This window comes from Amblyomma mixtum, chromosome 5 (genome assembly GCF_055824585.1).
Source record: "Amblyomma mixtum isolate Tamu chromosome 5, ASM5582458v1, whole genome shotgun sequence".
Taxonomy (NCBI): domain Eukaryota; kingdom Metazoa; phylum Arthropoda; class Arachnida; order Ixodida; family Ixodidae; genus Amblyomma; species Amblyomma mixtum.
Window position 1 is genome coordinate 70,000,118 of NC_143016.1, and position 17,221 is coordinate 70,017,338.

The following is a 17,221-nucleotide window of genomic DNA, read 5'->3' on the forward strand; positions in this document are numbered from 1 at the left end:
TGCGCGCTCCATGGCTATGGTCGCGCTGGTAGCGTTAGCAGCGTTGGTGGAAGTCGCCGTGTGGTTTCGGTTACTTTATTGCTCGCTGTGGACGTGCTGGAGAAGGAACGAATTCAACTGAAGCGCCAAAGTTTCTCATCGAGCACTGCTTGCCCAATGCCACCGATTCGAATGCTCGCCGTCACCATCTCGCTGTTGTGTTTCAGCGTCATGTACGCCAACTGTCAAGGCAAAGCGGAGCTTTCCCAACGAAGCCGCCAGCACGAACTCGAAGTAGTCAGCCGGATTCTGAGCGTCTTCGCGAAGCAAGAGAAAAATCCGTGCATACCACGCGGGCGCATCCTAGCTATTATTCGGACCGAAAAGCCCAGGTCTCAAATTTTTTGACGTCTGTAATCTACCACATTGCAGTGCAGCCAGATTGCCCTTTGCCTGCTCTATTCGAGCTCTATGTTTTGCGAGAGGAATTTTTAGCTCCGCCAGCTGGTTTACACATTATCTAAATGACGCGGCGCCCGGCGGGTGTTCTTACCAAGTGTCTCCGCTAGCAGATCTTGTTCAGTTCTTGCAATAATTGGAACAATGGCCCGCGCGCGTACCTCATTAGCGCCTGCAAAGGCGACTTAGTGCAGCAGGCTTCTATGGAACTCTGCTGTCTACTGTAGGCGTATGCAAAAGTGAAGCGGTTCCTGCAGGGTCTGGTGGCGATGGTCAAGCAACAGCGAGCATTGTAGTGCCGAGAAAAAAAAAGAAACGCACCGGAGCGTTACACATGAATAATTTAAAGTTTGTAAATGCCAGAGCTTAACACTGCTTCCTTTCTTTTTCCCCGTCAGGTACAACACCACGCTGTCAATCACAGTGGTGTTCATATCCAACCTCGTCTTGATGTTCAACCTCTTTGTGATGGTGGTGACTCGATACCTGCGCTACGACATTCGAAACAGCATTGGTCAGCTCCTCCGAGAGGTGGCTGATGAAGACATCATATCATCTCTTCCGAGCTCCTTTTATTAACCAATCTGAAAGGAGACAGCGCGAGAGAATGGAACCACTACGACAATACACATGTGTATACTCGTGCACTGCAGTCGGTGGAACAGTGTGTACAGGGTGTATTATGTATCATGTGCGATACCAGCAGTATAAGTAGTAGTAGTTGTAATAGCAACACTTTCTTCATAACGTTCATCATTCCCTGTGCTTACAAAGCAGCAGTTACATTCTGGAGCATAAAGAGACAATAGATAAAAAATATCCACTCTGCAACTCAGTATAAAATGGCCAAACACCAATGTGTGTAAATAAAAGGTACAAGAAAGAAAATATGGCATCACTAAACAATAAAATCAAGGCATTGAAATTACAGCTGTGCAAGCACTAAGCATCCTCTTAATATCCATCGGTTCCACTGCTTCACAATGTAAGCAACCTTATGCACACAAATGAGTGGACATTTGTTGCTTTTCTGTATCGACACACTTGATACGCTAGACACAAAGGTTGGTCATTTCGTTTGACAGATGCCTTAAATACTGTCAACAATCAGCAATAGGAGGTCACTGTAATTAACATCATTAATCGGCAAGCTATACAATGATGCTCAAAGCACTGCTCAGTGACACATGGTTGCAGCAAATACCACGAGCATGTTGAGACAAAAAGCTGTTGGCAAAACAAAATTGACTTAATGCCAGCAGCTTTATTAGCCACTTGCTGAATAGACATTGAGTACTATCGCAGTTTCCCGTTAACAAACATTACACAGCTCCAAGACCATACGACGTATACGTGTTGGGGTCGCCACCACCTTTGTACTCTCCTATTTCTTCTACTTGCCCAATTGTTGAGCAAGGCAACAACAGCAGGCTACAATTGGCAACTAGGCTTTGTTCTCAAAGTCTACAAATTTAAAAAAAAATGGGGAGAAAAAATGAACACAGAACACAAGCTGTAGTGAATATACATATGCGCAATAAGTATACTTATGCTACAAGTGCACAATAAACGTCTTGAATGTGTACCACACATGGCACTGGAAACGCCTGAATTAGTTGCTATGCGATATTGGGAGTGACCACACTGCAACTGCGATTCTATAGTGCATCAATTTTCGCACACGTTTACAATAGCTTCACAAAAGCATTGAAGCAAAAAAAAAAACTGTGTGTGGCCTGGTTAACACCAGGATGTAGCTGGCGCAAATACCGTTGCATTGACCGCAATGAGTTTTTAACCAACTACCACGACAAGACACACGTGCAACACATGTTGCAAATTGAACAAGGCTGGTTGCGAGAAGTAAAGCTGGCAGCCTCGTAGACAACTTGCCAAAGCCTTGTCTTTAGAGCACATATCCAATCATTATGCCTAGGTTACTGGCCTGATCCATCTGTGCTACAGCCGACGGAGTTCCCAGACATTGGCAAGACTGGTACAGACAATACTAACAGTCCACCGCTGCAAGATGGAAGAACAATGCAGTGCGTGATTGCTGTGGAAAGGTGAACTGTCTTTTAATCTCCATCAGAACAACACACTTTATTTCTCTGTTCAAACTGCACGAAGCAATGACGTGTTGCTCTGGTACAAGCACAAAATGCTGGGAAACTCTCGTCCATGCCCGATTAGAACGTGTCACCGTTAAGCTTTTGTGACAGCATGTCCAGGGTCCAACGACGACAGACTTGCTTGAACAGGACATGACCTATATGCACAGCACTTTCCATAACAGTAATAAGAGAAAGAAAACATCTTGATAGGGAGACAGCAGACATACACAGAAAAGACACATGATTGCACCAGCCATCAAGAACCATTCTTAATAAGAATGACTAGATACCCCATGGATACCAGCAAGGAAACGGAATGAAATGCACCAAAAGAGAGAATGCAGGTGCTAAATGCGTCAAGCAATGACGACAGATTCCAGCCTACGCAACGCTAAGATTTACAAGCCCACATATCAACAAAGCAGTGGAAGAGCCCATCAAAACAACAGCTGAAACAGAAAGAAGCAAATGCTAGAACTTACTGCCACTATAATTATAATTGTCAGCCATAGGAAGTAGAAATGCTGTCCAAAAAATAAAAAGGCTGAAAAAGAAAATGAATAAAACTAAGAAACGCAAACAGTAAAAGTCAGCTTGGCAGATGAGTGACTGCTGCTTGCTTTTGGAATTGGACTTAACTATTAGACTGCGAACATAGGAGAGGGATAGAGTAGCAAGGAGGGGGGAGGGGGGGGAACAAAAGGAAACCCTTCCTCAGCTGACACAAGCACCTTGCACTCCAGACACAGGCTAGTGTGTTACTCTCTTCACACACTCGCACTCTCTGGTCTAGCTGACAATGAATGCTGTTCCATCCCTTGTGTTCTCTCAGGCATGGGAGCCGCCAGCCCCCACGGCGTCATCGATATTGACAATGTCAAGATGGCTGATCTTGTTGCCAGCAAACTCGACAAAGACAGCGTGCTCGCTTTCTTCAAGGCTGCGTTTGAACACTGCAAAGGGGAAACAGGCAAAATCTTGGATCAGGCACGCAGTTCTGCACTAAAAATTGCACATTTTTCACCTGTTTTTGTTCATGAATACCAGGTGCCTTGGCATGCTCGAGCCTATTTACTGCACTAGAACTGAATGAACGCAATAAACAATAACCGGCAATTCAGAATTCCAAATGCATAAATTTGTAAACATAGGCAGTTGTCACTTCGATGACTTTACAGTTGCATACAAGCAGTGAATCAATGCTATTTTCAGTGAGGACTTATACATGTAGAAAAGAAGGTGCCAAAACCAGTCCCAAGTGAATGCCTGCTGACTTAAAATCTGGTACCCTGGCTAACCACAGCATGGAATTAATTCTGGGTACTAGTTCGAGCAAAAATTACATGGGTACTAGTTCGAGCAAAAATTACAAAGTATTTTTTAAACACTCATCCCAACGATTTCGGCACTCTCTCCTGCATGCATATAACACATATACACAACACACAGCGAGAGACAGACAGCGCTTTTTGGTGCCTCCTATACACCATTTTACTGAAGACAAGCTGGGAAGGAGGAAAATACTCTCTAACCCCATACAATGGGCACCAACAACCATTTCCATTTCTGCCGTTCCATTGCTGCCAGTCCCGAGTGGGTGGTGCAGTCGAGAGCTTTCTGCATTGCAGAGCAGCTTTCTTGGTCACTTTTTCGCTGTCTTAAAGATTTCTACCCTTTATCAATGCCCTTCTTGGTTGCAAAGTTTTATCGGGACAGCACAAATAACTAAATAAATTGGAAGCGGATCGCCGAAAGCGTGTGCGGGAAGCATGCAAAGACAGTCCCAATGCAGTTGTGAGAAGTTTCTGCTACACCACTTTCCCGCTGACCAAGAATTAAACTGCCAGTAGCCGTCCTGCGTAAATAGGAGTGTCTTCGTACCAATTACGAACCGTCAGATCTGTTCAACTTATTTTGGGGATGATTGGTGGACGGAAGACAGTTCGGTACCAACGTTGAACCTGAGGTACAAGCACAAGGCAAGTGATTTTTCTACTTTCATCATGTCGCACATTGTTTAACAAGTTGTTTTCATTAACATGAAACTATCAAATTATCGAGATTGCTGTTACGACAGAAACAGCAATGGTAACTTTACCTCCGCTTTGTGTTAAATTTGACCTGGTTATCAGTGGTACAATCATGAGCTGCACCCAGACCAACACATTGCGGGCAGGTCCACAAACACAAACTCTGCTTATGTGTCAATATCAGTAGCAATATTGCCAAAATATGGGCAGTGCAAATTTCTGGCCACTCCTCGACGTTATCCACCAACTTGACGACTTCCAGCAGGTGTGAGTGTGGTGAACGTTCCCGAAAAAAGTAATTAAAGAAAGGAGATCATGCAGTGAAAATAGCAATAACTTTCTAGACAAACAATTTAAACACATCTCAGCACTAGTGGTCATTTCCACAGTACACGCGAATATTCGTAGCCTGACTTCGGTACCAAATCCCAATGCTCGTTTTTCACCAACGTCCGTTAAATGGGAGCGTTCCTGCGGCTGCCGCTCGGTGCGATCACCGACTTCGATCAGGATGAGATGCAAAAATGCTCTTCAGCGCACATTCAATAGCCTGAGATGGACGAGGCAAATCAGCAACCCAATAGCATGGCATAGCCCAGCAGGTAAAATGCCCAATGTACAATTTTACAATTCATCGAGACAGGACCTCCTAAACAACAGTGAACGATACACATGTCACTTGACCTGCTTAATTCTTTGATGTGATATGAAGGTAGCTTCACTTTTAAGCTGCGACACGCACGATCGGGAGATATATGCACGAAACAGGCAGCACAATGAACAGTGCATGATGCACATGCACTGTAGCTACCGATCGCATGATCGGTAGCTACGCATGCGGTTCTTTCGCTGTGCACTGGTGTGCACAGCTGCAACTGCAGTTAGTTACAATTCATAACTGCGAATATAGGCTCCACAAGAGAGAAAACATAATCATCTCGGTAGTAAGCGGAGCGCGGACCTTTGGCGTCGCTCTTGCCGCTAGTGCTGCTTAGAACTGCTTACGCCGTGCAGCAGTGATGATCTCTTATTTGGATTATGTGGTTTGTTGGCTCACTCAAACAAAACCAGCTGTATTCTCAGTTCGGGAACACTGCAAAGCACCAAGCTGCCGGGCAGCGTTCACAAGCACCGTGCAGTAGCCGCTACATCACCTCCGGACACACAGCCCAAGATGGAGGCGGTGCTGACTTTTAGGCTTGGCTCATACGAGGCGCCATCAGAAAAGTAGGACGGTGGCAACAAGGCGTCAAAACTAAAATAGTCTATATCTGGGGGATCTTTGAGCAGCTTGTGGTGCTCATTGCACTCAAAAATTTAAAAAGGTGTTTTAGCTACAGCCCACCTGGTTCTTCTATCAAAATAAGCTGACAGAACAGAAATGCTGATGAGGCAATAAAATTCACCGATCCCGATGAAATCTAGACACAACAAAGCAAATTCTTACAACACAAATCTGTCTACAGGATCTGATGTTGCCCCGCCAAATCAGGCTTGTAACTTTTTAAGCCCATTAAACAAACTGCATTAGTGGAAAAAGACCTTCCAGGCAGCTGTTCACATTTCCCATGTTCCGACATGATTTGTGACATCACACTTCACCATAAAAAGCCTAACAAGCTATTTCAGAGTGGTATTTATAGTGATGACAGCAAACATCCACTTGGCTTGGTCTGGCTGGGTCAGGCTGGCTTAGCTGGCATGAGAACCTCATGGTCATAGCTAACCCACTGCAACTAAAATGTTATGCAAAGTAGCACGAAGCCACCACCAGCAATTCGCACTGACACCAATAGAGTCAGATGCCAGTTTCCTCTATTCCTGCATTTTAGAATAGGACAGAACAGCAGAAGGGTTGAATGGTGCTGCTAAAAGATCTGGCTACAGTGTGGGTGGCATGCGTGACATGACCTCACGACAGGACACGTGGTCCGCAAGAAAACAGCTCTGACTAGCCAAGAGGGTGGCCTTTGCCTAGTGAGCTGGGCCAGTGGCATCTGGCAGATGGAGATGGGCAACAGGGTAGAGATGCAAACCCATCCTCGCACATCATAATGAAACGGCTGAAGAGAGCGCTACAGCTCGGGCTTGAACTTTGATTTCCCAGTGCAACAACACTGGGAGTGTGATAAATACTTTAATCAAGCAATCACTGCACTAAAACGAGAGAATCCAGGTAAATTTGAGATTAACTGGCAATCCCTATTTGGCGATCAAACTAGAATCCCTGTTCATGTTTCAAGCAAATACAGTCGACGACCGATTTTTCAGACTCTATAGGGACCGCGAAAACGACCGAAAAATCGGGCAATCCAGAAAATTAAAATTTCACCAAAAAAATCATGAACTTATTACCACTATGCGGGAGGAAGCGGCCAGCTGTATTGCACTCATTCTAAAGCTCCTCATGACTATATTTCACCGCGCGACACATGTACGGATGACTGCCGGCAACCGCTTTCATGAGCTTGGCCTGGCTGTGCTGCCCTCGGCATATCGTCGATGAACGCACGGGCTAGGACAAAGTCTAAACGGGAAAGCGAACATGCCGCTGCGGGAACTGCGCAGCATGATGGGCAAGCACCTTAACAGCCACACAGCTGGGAGTTAGCTCTCGAACACCATAAGCATGTGGCGGGCAAGAAATTCGACGTGGCCGAGGAGTGCGTCCGATGATGGTGGAACCAAAAGGATGCATTGATAAACATAAGCTGCAGAAAGCGCGCTTTCCAAGGCAAGCCGTGCAAGTTTCCCGAACTGGAAGAAGAGCTGCTCTCTAATGTGATGGAAGCACGGAACAACGGCTACGCGTTGACAGAGGACAGGCTGCACGGCTTCTGGTGGGATGAGCGTGTGCCAGAGCACAGCACCAGCTCAGAGTCAAAACACTCCGCGAGTGACGATTGAACGCAGAACAAATGCCCCTCATTCCCTGATTGGTGTGTTTTTATTTACAAAAAATTTTTTTTCGCACATCGCGTGTATGGGCCGCACCCCGAAAATTGGCCCTCGAATCTGGAAGAAAAAGTGCGGACCTTCTGAGGACCTTCCGTCGCGTCAAAAAGTCTGAAAAATTGGACGGCGGGGGGTTCGAGCGCCCGAAATTTCAAATGTCCTTGCACATCGATTCCATGGGGCTCGTGGCGGTGCCGCAAAGACGTCCGAAATATCGGGCATGTCCGAAAATTCGGTCGTCGACTGTAATGTTACAAATACAGTGGAATGAACTCTTTCCACTTCTGGCTCATACAAACCGATGCAGTTGTCCTGTAAACGTTCCTTGTACCGAAAAGGTTCTCCTTAATTAGAACTTCACATTATTCAAATGATTTTTCAGTTGTTTTCAAGTCTGCATAATCAAAAACCAAAAGCACTGCAAAAAGCTGCAAGACCTAAAAGTTGGCAGACTGAACACTATGTTACACCAAAGAATCCCATACGTCTAGAGCAGACAACTCCACCAGTGGGCGCATCTCCCATAGCCCTGCCACTGGCCACACACAATGGGCATTACCTGGCACTGTCATGCGCTCCAGGCGGTAAGTGGGCAGTGCGGAGCATTCCCGAGTGATGTAGTAGCCCACGTCCCGAAAGTCCAGGATGGGGGGCATCACGACGCGCATCCGCTCACGCACGATCTCCGTGTCCACGTCGTAGTAGCCAGCCTAAGCACAAAAGTTGGAAGGAAGGACACAGCCTTGAAAGTCGTACAGCAGGAAGAGCTGAACACCGTTACTGATACACAAACAGTGCTTTGTATTTGTTCCAATATGGATGCCAAGCATACGTATGGCAGAACCAACAGGCTGTTTTCAATCAAAAACGAATCAGAAACAAGAAGATTAGCTAAGTAACTGCCCTAACAACGATTCCAAAATTAACAGAAACCTGCTAAAGACTTCCTACACCATGGACATGGCATTATGCTGTTATGATTGGTGCAATGTGATCAAACTTAATAGATGTGCATCAACATACCCATTCAGTGTGACACTGAAGACTTAGTGATTACATCCCCCCATCCTCATATCGCCAGACTGGGTGCCTTTCAAACAACTTGCATGTTTACGTTTTTTTTTTTTTGCAAGGGCTGTGTCCAACATTCAAAACAATAGAAATCATAACATCAGCATTCATTTGCCTTTCTCAGAACTTATAAGCCACCGGTGATGATGACCCAAGAAAGTTTATGCATTGCAAGTAGGAAAGGAGCATTTAGACTCCATGGCTAAATGGTTAGCTTGCTAAGTTAGTAACCACACGTGCGCTCAAACCTCAATGGTGGCAAGTGTCTCTATGTAAATTTGTTGCCATCGTTGCAGCAACACTTCCCACACATCCCACTTTCCAGTTGCCGAGATAAATGCGCAAACAACATTCGCTGCTTGACAAACAATAAACTCGAAGTCACGTATGAAGAAGTTCACGGTTGAGTACCACACCATAATCAGACAGTCATTAGACAACATATACTCATATGTTCATTTCAGCATTTCAAAGCTTCAACCAAAGCTGTATGAGATATCTTTGTACACAAGATACTGAGATTAAACCAGAAAACTAAACATGTGATATTGAACTTACCCGCATCTTGACAATCAGGTCAAAGAGAGAGTGCGGGGGTAGAACAAGGCTGCGGTTGAGCGGCATCACGAAACACCGGCGCCCTTCCACATCCACGATGCCAGTCTTGTTGGCCGCAAAGTCATGAATGAAACGGCCTCGTCGCCCATGTGAGAAGTCTGGCACCTCTATCTCTTCGTACTGCTCAAACTCCAGGTCCAGGTCAAATTGCTCCTGCGTGCCAGATTAGTGCTAATGATTTGTAATTCCAGAGAGGATCGAGGCAATAAGCTTGTGCGAATAGCAGTTCCTTTGGCTGAAAGAGAATCTGAAGCGTACATTGTGAACACTCGGCACAACAGGCATTTTCAAAGTCATGGGTTTTTCTAACATACAAGGCTGTGATGTTAAAAAGAAACTGCATTGAAGCTTTGTACATGAAGCTACGTTGACCTTTTGCAAAAATGGCCCACAACAGAAACTGGGGCGGTCAACCTACATGCGGAGCCAACCTACATTTTTGTGAGGAGCGGGATCTTTATGATTTATTACTTGCACAAGCCTACAAAACACACACATCCAAGATTATATTAATAGTAGAGTTAAAGGTAAAGGTAGAAAACTTTCTTCAGCAGCAAAGCTAAAGTAGAAAAAAGAACAGCAAATATATGAGCACTGGTCAAATAGCCCCATGTCAAAAAGAAACTTAATAACCTTCTTCAGTAAATGAGCATGAATTGTTTATTTAGCTTCTGCACAAGAAATGTGGACACAGTGAAAGCTCGTTAATTCGACCCCCGTTAATTCGGAAAATCGGATAATTCGACGTGCACGCGAGGTCCCTACAATTATACGTAGGAGTCTATGGGGCGAAACTCTCGTTAATTCAAACAAATTTTGTCGTGCGTCAGTTAATTCGACTTCATTCCGCAGTCCGCCATGCTGGTGGGCCGAGAGCAAAAAGAAAAAAAACACTCCCACGAGCGGCGCTACTGTACAGCTGATAGGCCGTCCACATGGCCATCGTCATCAGCAGCGTGAGAGAGGGCGAGGGAAGCGGGTTAGCGGGGGCCGAAGCAGCCGGTGTCTTTCTTTGTGCTATGTTGTGCCGCAGCAGTCGCGTTGGTGTCGTCCGCTTAACCATATCTTAACCCTATCGACAGCAAGTCTCGTTCTGGCGTGCGTCGTTGTTTCTGCTTGTTCTTGCTGCTACGATCGCAGTTATTTAACCATAAGGCGGCGCCTTTGTTTGGTAATTGCGCGCTTTGCCAGAATGTTTACTGCGTTGCTTTCGAGTGGGTCCTCGCCTTTGTGTCCTGTCAGCTGACCGAGGATGAATTAATTGAAGTGACAGGCGCTGCCAATGACGATTCGTCAGAAGGTGACGATTGTGAGCAGTTGCCCCAAATGCCGAAGCGCACGGTGAAAGAAGCCGCAGAAGCCTTGTCCGTGCGGGAGGTCTTCTGTGAATAAATCCCTGACGGTGCGTGTGCCGCCGAGCACCTGGCAGCTGTTATAGCTATCATAGTCGCTATGATAGCTATAACGTCGCTCAAATTCGCTTTAAAAAATCAAACGACGATAACAGATTTCTTTGACAAATAAAGGTATGTCCTGCTGTGGCAAACATTGTTTTTTGTTGTGCATTCGATATTTCGACATTCGGATAATTCGACAATTTTTCGCAGTCCCGTCAGCGTCGAATTAACGAGCTTTTACTGTATCAGAATGAAAATTTTGGGAACAAAATGCAAGCAGTCTTTCCTGCTACAGCCACAGGGAATATTTCTGATGCCGTTGGTGCATGTGTACTGTGCCGCTCATCATAAGAGCTGCCGCATCATTAGATACTGCAGAGTGGTTCGAAGAAAGGATCGAATCACTAGCTTTTTATGCATGCACAGCATGATTTTTTTTCCATGTTTGCTACTGGGAAAGCTCCCAACCCCGTTCAGTTCAGCAACATTCCACACAACTAAGCCTCAGGCTTCTGAACAGAAGCAAACGTGTGAACAATGCAGCCCGAGCCATGCAAGCACATAAAGTGAAATTGCAAGTTTTTTCCTTCTTCTTTATATCGAAAATGCCACCTGGTACACAGGCTCTGCTATGTTAAATGCACAGGTCAAGTGCATATCAGACGTGCCTCAGATGCACGTTTTCTCAGATAAACATGCCACGTGTTTGTATCTGATGCACATATTGTGAGCAATTTATTCGCCTTCGTCGTCGTCGCCTCTCTGGCTGCGACTTCATTCTCTTTCACCTGTCAATTCCCATCGTCATCGCTTGGGGCTTATCGCTTGGAACACGACTCTGGCAGAGGGCTAGAATAAACGTCCTACGTGAAGTCTTCCCTTACACATGGTGGAGGTGCACCTTGGATTCCCTGTATCCTCTTTCCACGCTTCCCCCTGGAGTTGCGTTCCGGTCGCCGCTTGTGTACTCTCACCGTCATGTCTCAAGAGGAGACCGTCGACGGCCCAGGTCCCTACCGCTCGCCCTCTGCTACCCCGCAACTTGGACCGTGAGTAGCCATCAACGCAACCCTCAGATGTTTGCTGGCCTTCGCGGCGACGACTGGCTTGACAACTACGACTGCGTGAGTTCTTTCAACCGCTGGGACGACCCCCTTAGACTCCTCAATGTCTCCTTCTACTTGACTGGCGTCGCACGCACATGGTTCTTGAATCATAAGACGGATATCCCAGACTGGACAAGTTTCAAGCAGCAGTTGCGACAGAGTTTTGGCTCTCCGGCTGTTCGCTCTGAAGTAGCCAAGAAGAACCTCGCTGACCGCAAAGTCATCGAATACAATGTCAGTGATATGCTCCGCCGAGACATTATTCGCCCTTCCGCCAGTCCCTGGTCTTTCCCGGTGGTTTTGGTGAAGAAGGATGGGTCCGTCAGATTTTGTGTTGATTACCGTGCACTTAAAAATTACTCGTAAAGATGTTTACCCCATGCCCCGGATTGATGACTCTCTTGACTCTCTCCAGGGAGCTGAATACTTTTCCACCCTAGATCTTCGTTCCGGTTATACTGGCAGATTCCTATGCATGAAGCGGACAAGGAAAAAACCGCGTTTGCTACTCCCAACGACCTTTATGAATTTAATGTTATGCCATTTGGACTGTGTAATGCTCCTGCTACTTTATAACAGATGATACAGTCCTTCGCGGCCTGAAATGGAAAACCTGCTTATGCTATCTGGACGACATTGTTATTTTCTCTTCAACTTTTCGTGAGCACTTACGCCGCCTCGACGACGTGCTCGCTTGCCTTGCTTTTGCTGGCCTTCAACTCAATATGAAAAAGTGCCATTTCGCCAGGAAAGAAATCACGATTCTGGGCCACCTCGTCAGCCGGGACAGCATTCGACCCGACCCTGATACACTTGCCGCTGTCCTGAACTTTGACCGTCCCCAGCAGACCAAAGAACTGCGTAGTTTCCTAGGACTGTCCTTATATTTTCGGCATTTTATACGAAATTTCGCTACCACTGCTACGCCACTGCATCACCTCCTCACTGCTCATAGTGCTTTTGTTTGGACTGAGGAATGCGAAAGTGCTTTTCAAGCCTTGAAGCGAGCACTCACCTCCAACCCTGTCCTTGGTCACTTCGACGATGCTGCTCCCACCATTCTACACACTGACGCTAGCGGCCTCGGCCTTGGTATTGTTCTTCTGCAGTGTGATAGTACTTCTCGCGAAAGAGTTATTGCGTTCGCCAGCCGCACTCTGACACCTGCGGAACGTAACTACACTATCACTGAGCAGGAATGTCTTGCCATCATTTGGGCAGTTCATAAATTCCGCCCCTATCTTTATGGCCGCCACTTCACGGTCGTCACGGACCATCATGCATTATGCTGGTTGTCTAGCCTCAAAAATTTGACTGGCCGCCTTGGGTGCTGGGTTCTTCGTCTCCAAGAATACAGTTTTGACGTCACCTACAAGGCCGGTCGAACGCACCGAGACGCCGATGCCCGTTCTCGGTGCCTACTTCTGGAGTCTTCGTGTTGTCCTTCTGCTCCACCCTCCACCTGTCACAGTGACTCCTCATCGTCGCAAGCTTTTCTGCACGTCGCCGCCCTCCCCTGCGTCGGATCTGACGACTTAAACGCCCTTGTGTTGGATCAACGCAACGATGCGTATTGCCGCTCCCTAATCGACCGTCTCACGGGAGCTTCCTACCCTCCTACCGCTCGGCTGCGTCGGCAGCTTCGGCAGTTCAAACTCGATAACGATGTGCTCTGCCGCTACGTTTACTGCCCTGATGGCACCCACTGGGTTCCAGTAGTACCATGTACACTTCGCTCCCGTATTTTAGAGGCCCTCCAAGATGACGCGATGGCCGGACACTTAGATTTTCACATAACCTATGACCGCGTCAAGAGCAGTTTCTTCTGGCCTGGCCTTTCCTCCAGCGTCGCTAAATACGTCGCATCTTGCCCGCTGTGCCAGCGCCGAAACTGGCTGGCTTCACCTCCTGCTGGACATCTGCAGCCTCTACCATGCCCTGCCACGCCGTTGGCCGCCATCGGCATGAACTTGTATGGCCCGCTTCCTCTCTCTACACTAGGTAATCGTTGGATAGTCACTGCCAGCAACCATCTGACACGGTACGCCGAGACTGCAGCCTTGCCTGATGAATCGGCGCCCGAAGTTGCCACATTCTTTCTCCAATCCATCGTACTGCGCCACGGCGCCCCTCAGGTGCTTCTCAGTGAACGTGGCCGGACGTTCCTTTCGACCGTTGTTGCCGAAGTTCTGCAAGCTTCTTCGACACTTCACAAGATGACGTCCAGCTACCATCCCCAAACCAATGGCCTTACTGAGCGGTTTACCGCACCCTGTCAGATATGATTGCTATGTACATCGAACCTGACCACCGGAATTGGGACGCAGTCCTTCCCTTTGTCACTTTTGCCTACAATTCCGCGTTGCAACGAACCACTGGTTACTCCCCGTTTTTCCTCGTTTACAGCCGTTCTCCCACTACCCTTCTCGATGCCTCTTTCTTCTCGACGCCTGCGAACTCCTCACCGTCTGTCCCCGACCAGTTCCTCTCCCGCTCAGCCCGGTGCCACTCCCTTGCTCGCCTGAACACGGAAGCCTGCCAGGAAGACTGCAAGAGTCACTACGACACGACGCATCGCGTTGTCTCGTTCAACCCTGGAGACCAGGTCCTGCTTTCTACCCCTCTGCAGACGCCTGGTATTTGCGACAAGTTTCAGCCCCGTGTCATTGGTGCTCAACCAAACTTCCCCAGTTAACTACCGCGTCACTCCAGTTGATCCTTCTCCGGACCGCTGTTACCGCGGGACCTAAATTGTACACGTTTCCCACCTCAAGCCTTTCATTCGGCGCTCTGCATCAGACTAATCGCGGCCAGGCTCGCCGCTTCGGCCCGCGCGGGTAGTCAGTGTGAGCAATTTATTCGCCTTCGTCGTCGTCGCTTCTCTGGCTGCGACTTCATTCTCTTTCACCTGGCAATTCCCATCGTCATCGCTTGGGGCTGTTCACTTGGAACACGTCTCTGGCAGAGGGCTAGAATAAACATCTTACGTGAAGTCTTCCCTTACAATATCAACAAATATCACTAGCAAATGCTGCTAATGAGGACTGCGAGAATCCTAGTGAAGTGTGCTCATGTCTGGTATTACCTCTTCTAATTCCCCAATAGGAGAAACGTTTTGCAGCTACCAAAGGAAGCATCTGCAGTCAGTGAGACTAAGGCACCATCTAGCTCAATTCAGACCCACAAGTAGTGTCATTGTAGTGCCCTTTATCTTACAAACACAATCATCAGCAAAAAAAAAACAAACAAAAAAAAACAAAAAAGGAATTGCACAGAATTTTTTACAGTCTCAATCAGTAATATTGTCACAACCAGAGGAGCCGTGAAGGTAGACATCGGGAAGAACCCAAGACCGGGAGCCTTCTTTTAATTATCGAGCCAGCTTCCACGACACAGAACAGAACAGCGCGCCACGATAGCCCACCGCCGCTTCGTCGTCGTCTTCGACTCAGCGCGGAGGACGCGCGGCGCGTTAGGCGCGTGGCATTATTCCCCCCCGCGAAAGCAAACATCGTCTCGATGTGGAATGGGGTATGTACAGTGAGGGGAGGAGGAACGAAAAAAAGACTGGTGGTGAGGTGAACTATACAGTGTGCGCTAGATGACATGCAGGGAGAGTCAAGTTCACACGTGGGGTAAGGGGAAAAGGTACGAAACAGCGTGAACACAGCGCTCAGTCACGCGAAAAGTACGGCTTTAAGCGCACTACATGCACGATTTCAGGCCGTTGACGCTGAGGGCCGGCGACCACAGTTCCATGGGGGACAACTTCGTAGTTGACGCTGTTCAGGCGGCGCAGGACTCTGTACGGGCCAAAATACCTATTTAAAAGCTTTTCGCACAATCCCTTGCGGCGCACTGGTGTCCACACCCACACGTGGTCGCCCGGCTCGTAGTGCACGTCCCTGTGCCGAAGGTTATAGTGTCGGGCATCGGCGGATTGCTGGTCCTTGATGTGCAAGCGGGCCAGCTGACGGGTCTGCTCTGCTTGCTCCACAAAGTGGCCAGCTTCAGGGGGAAGCTCTGCGTCGCCGTACGGCAGCATGGCGTCTAGCATCATGCGGACCTCTCTGCCATACACGAGACGGAACGGGGTGAACTGGGTGGTTTCCTGCGTCGCGGTATTATATGCGAAGGTGACGTACGGCAAGACCTCATCCCAGGTTTTGTGTTCAACATCGACGTACATCGAGATCATGTCCGCCAATGTTTTGTTGAGCCGTTCCGTTAGACCATTGGTTTGGGGATGATACGCTGTTGTTGGTCGATGAGCAGTATGGCTAAGCGCTAAGATGTCACGTAGGAGTCTGGCTGTAAACGCCTTGCCTCGGTCAGTAATGATGGCCGATGGGGCGCCGTGTCTAAGCACGATGTCGTGCATAAAGAAGTGGGCAACTTCGGCGGCAGTACCTCGCACAAGGGCCTTCGTTTCAGCGTAGCGGGTCAAGTAGTCTGTGGCGACTACGATCCACTTGTGGCCGGAAGACGAGAGAGGAAATGGCCCCAGAAGGTCCATGCCGACTTTGTCGAATGGTATTTGTGGCAGCTCGATGCACTGAAGCAGTCCAGGAGGCTTGAGCGCGGGTTTTTTTCGCCGCTGGCATTGCCGGCATGTCCGGACATAATGCTTGACACTTGAAGTTAGGTTGGGCCAGTAATAGTTCTGCCGGATTCGGGATAAGGTGCGGGTAACTCCAAGGTGGCCGGAAGTCGGTTCATCATGGCAGGCAAGGAGGACTTCATCCCGCAGATCAGACGGTATGACGAGCAGGTAAGTTGTCGGACTTGAAGTAGAGTTCTTTTTATAAAGCACCCCTCTCCGCAGGCAGAACGACGATAGTCCACGAGCTAGGTTTCGTGGTATTTCAGGGCACCCACCTTCGAGATGTTCGATGAGCAGACGGAGCTCGGCGTCGGCACACTGTCTGGAAACGAGCTCAGATGTGCTGACCGCTCCAAGGAAGCTATCGTCGTCGGTGGTGTCTTGCGGAGGAGGTTCGACGGGAGCGCGTGACAAGGTATCAGCGTCGGTGTGTTTCCGGCCTGACTTGTAGGTGACGGTGAAATCGAATTCCTGCAGGCGTAATGCCCAACATGCTAGGCGGCCGCAAGGGTCCTTTAAATTTTTCAGCCAGCACAGCGAGTGGTGGTCGGTGACGATACGAAACGGTCTGCCATAGAGGTATGGGCGGAACTTGGCGGCGGCCCAGACTACCGCTAAACATTCTTTTTCCGTGGTAGAGTAGTTCAACTCAGCACGCGACAGTGCGCGGCTGGCGTAGGCAATCCTGCGGCTGGCGTCGGTTGCGGCGCCAGCCGCAACCGACCCCATACGATCCCGCGCCGTACCCCGCACCTCCACCAGTGTCACAACCAGAGGAGCCGTGAAGGTAGACGTCGGGAAGAACCCAAGACCGGGAGCCTTCTTTTAATTATCGAGCCAGCTTCCACGACACAGAACAGAACAGCGCGCCACGATAGCCCACCGCCGC

At 48.3% G+C, this 17,221-nt stretch overlaps 2 protein-coding genes across 3 annotated transcripts in view; one reads left to right on the forward strand and one right to left on the reverse strand.

The window, feature by feature from the left end:
• Positions 1-2,751, forward strand: LOC149342576 (uncharacterized). Its single transcript, XM_089544934.1, has 2 exons — positions 1-371; positions 837-2,751. The coding sequence occupies exons 1-2, from the start codon at positions 157-159 to the stop codon at positions 1,015-1,017; spliced, it is 396 nt and encodes a 131-aa protein (XP_089401060.1). The 5' UTR covers positions 1-156; the 3' UTR covers positions 1,018-2,751.
• The window catches only part of LOC149342577 (integral membrane protein 2B), a 26,796-nt gene continuing 10,570 nt past the window's right edge, over positions 996-17,221 (reverse strand). For both annotated transcript variants that reach the window (XM_089544932.1, XM_089544933.1), the window contains 3 exons: positions 9,167-9,379; positions 8,097-8,247; positions 996-3,505 (listed from right to left, as the gene is read on the reverse strand). In XM_089544932.1, the coding sequence (XP_089401058.1) occupies positions 3,381-3,505; positions 8,097-8,247; positions 9,167-9,379 (489 nt within the window). In that variant the 3' untranslated portion in view covers positions 996-3,380. The remainder of the gene's footprint in view (positions 3,506-8,096; positions 8,248-9,166; positions 9,380-17,221) is intronic.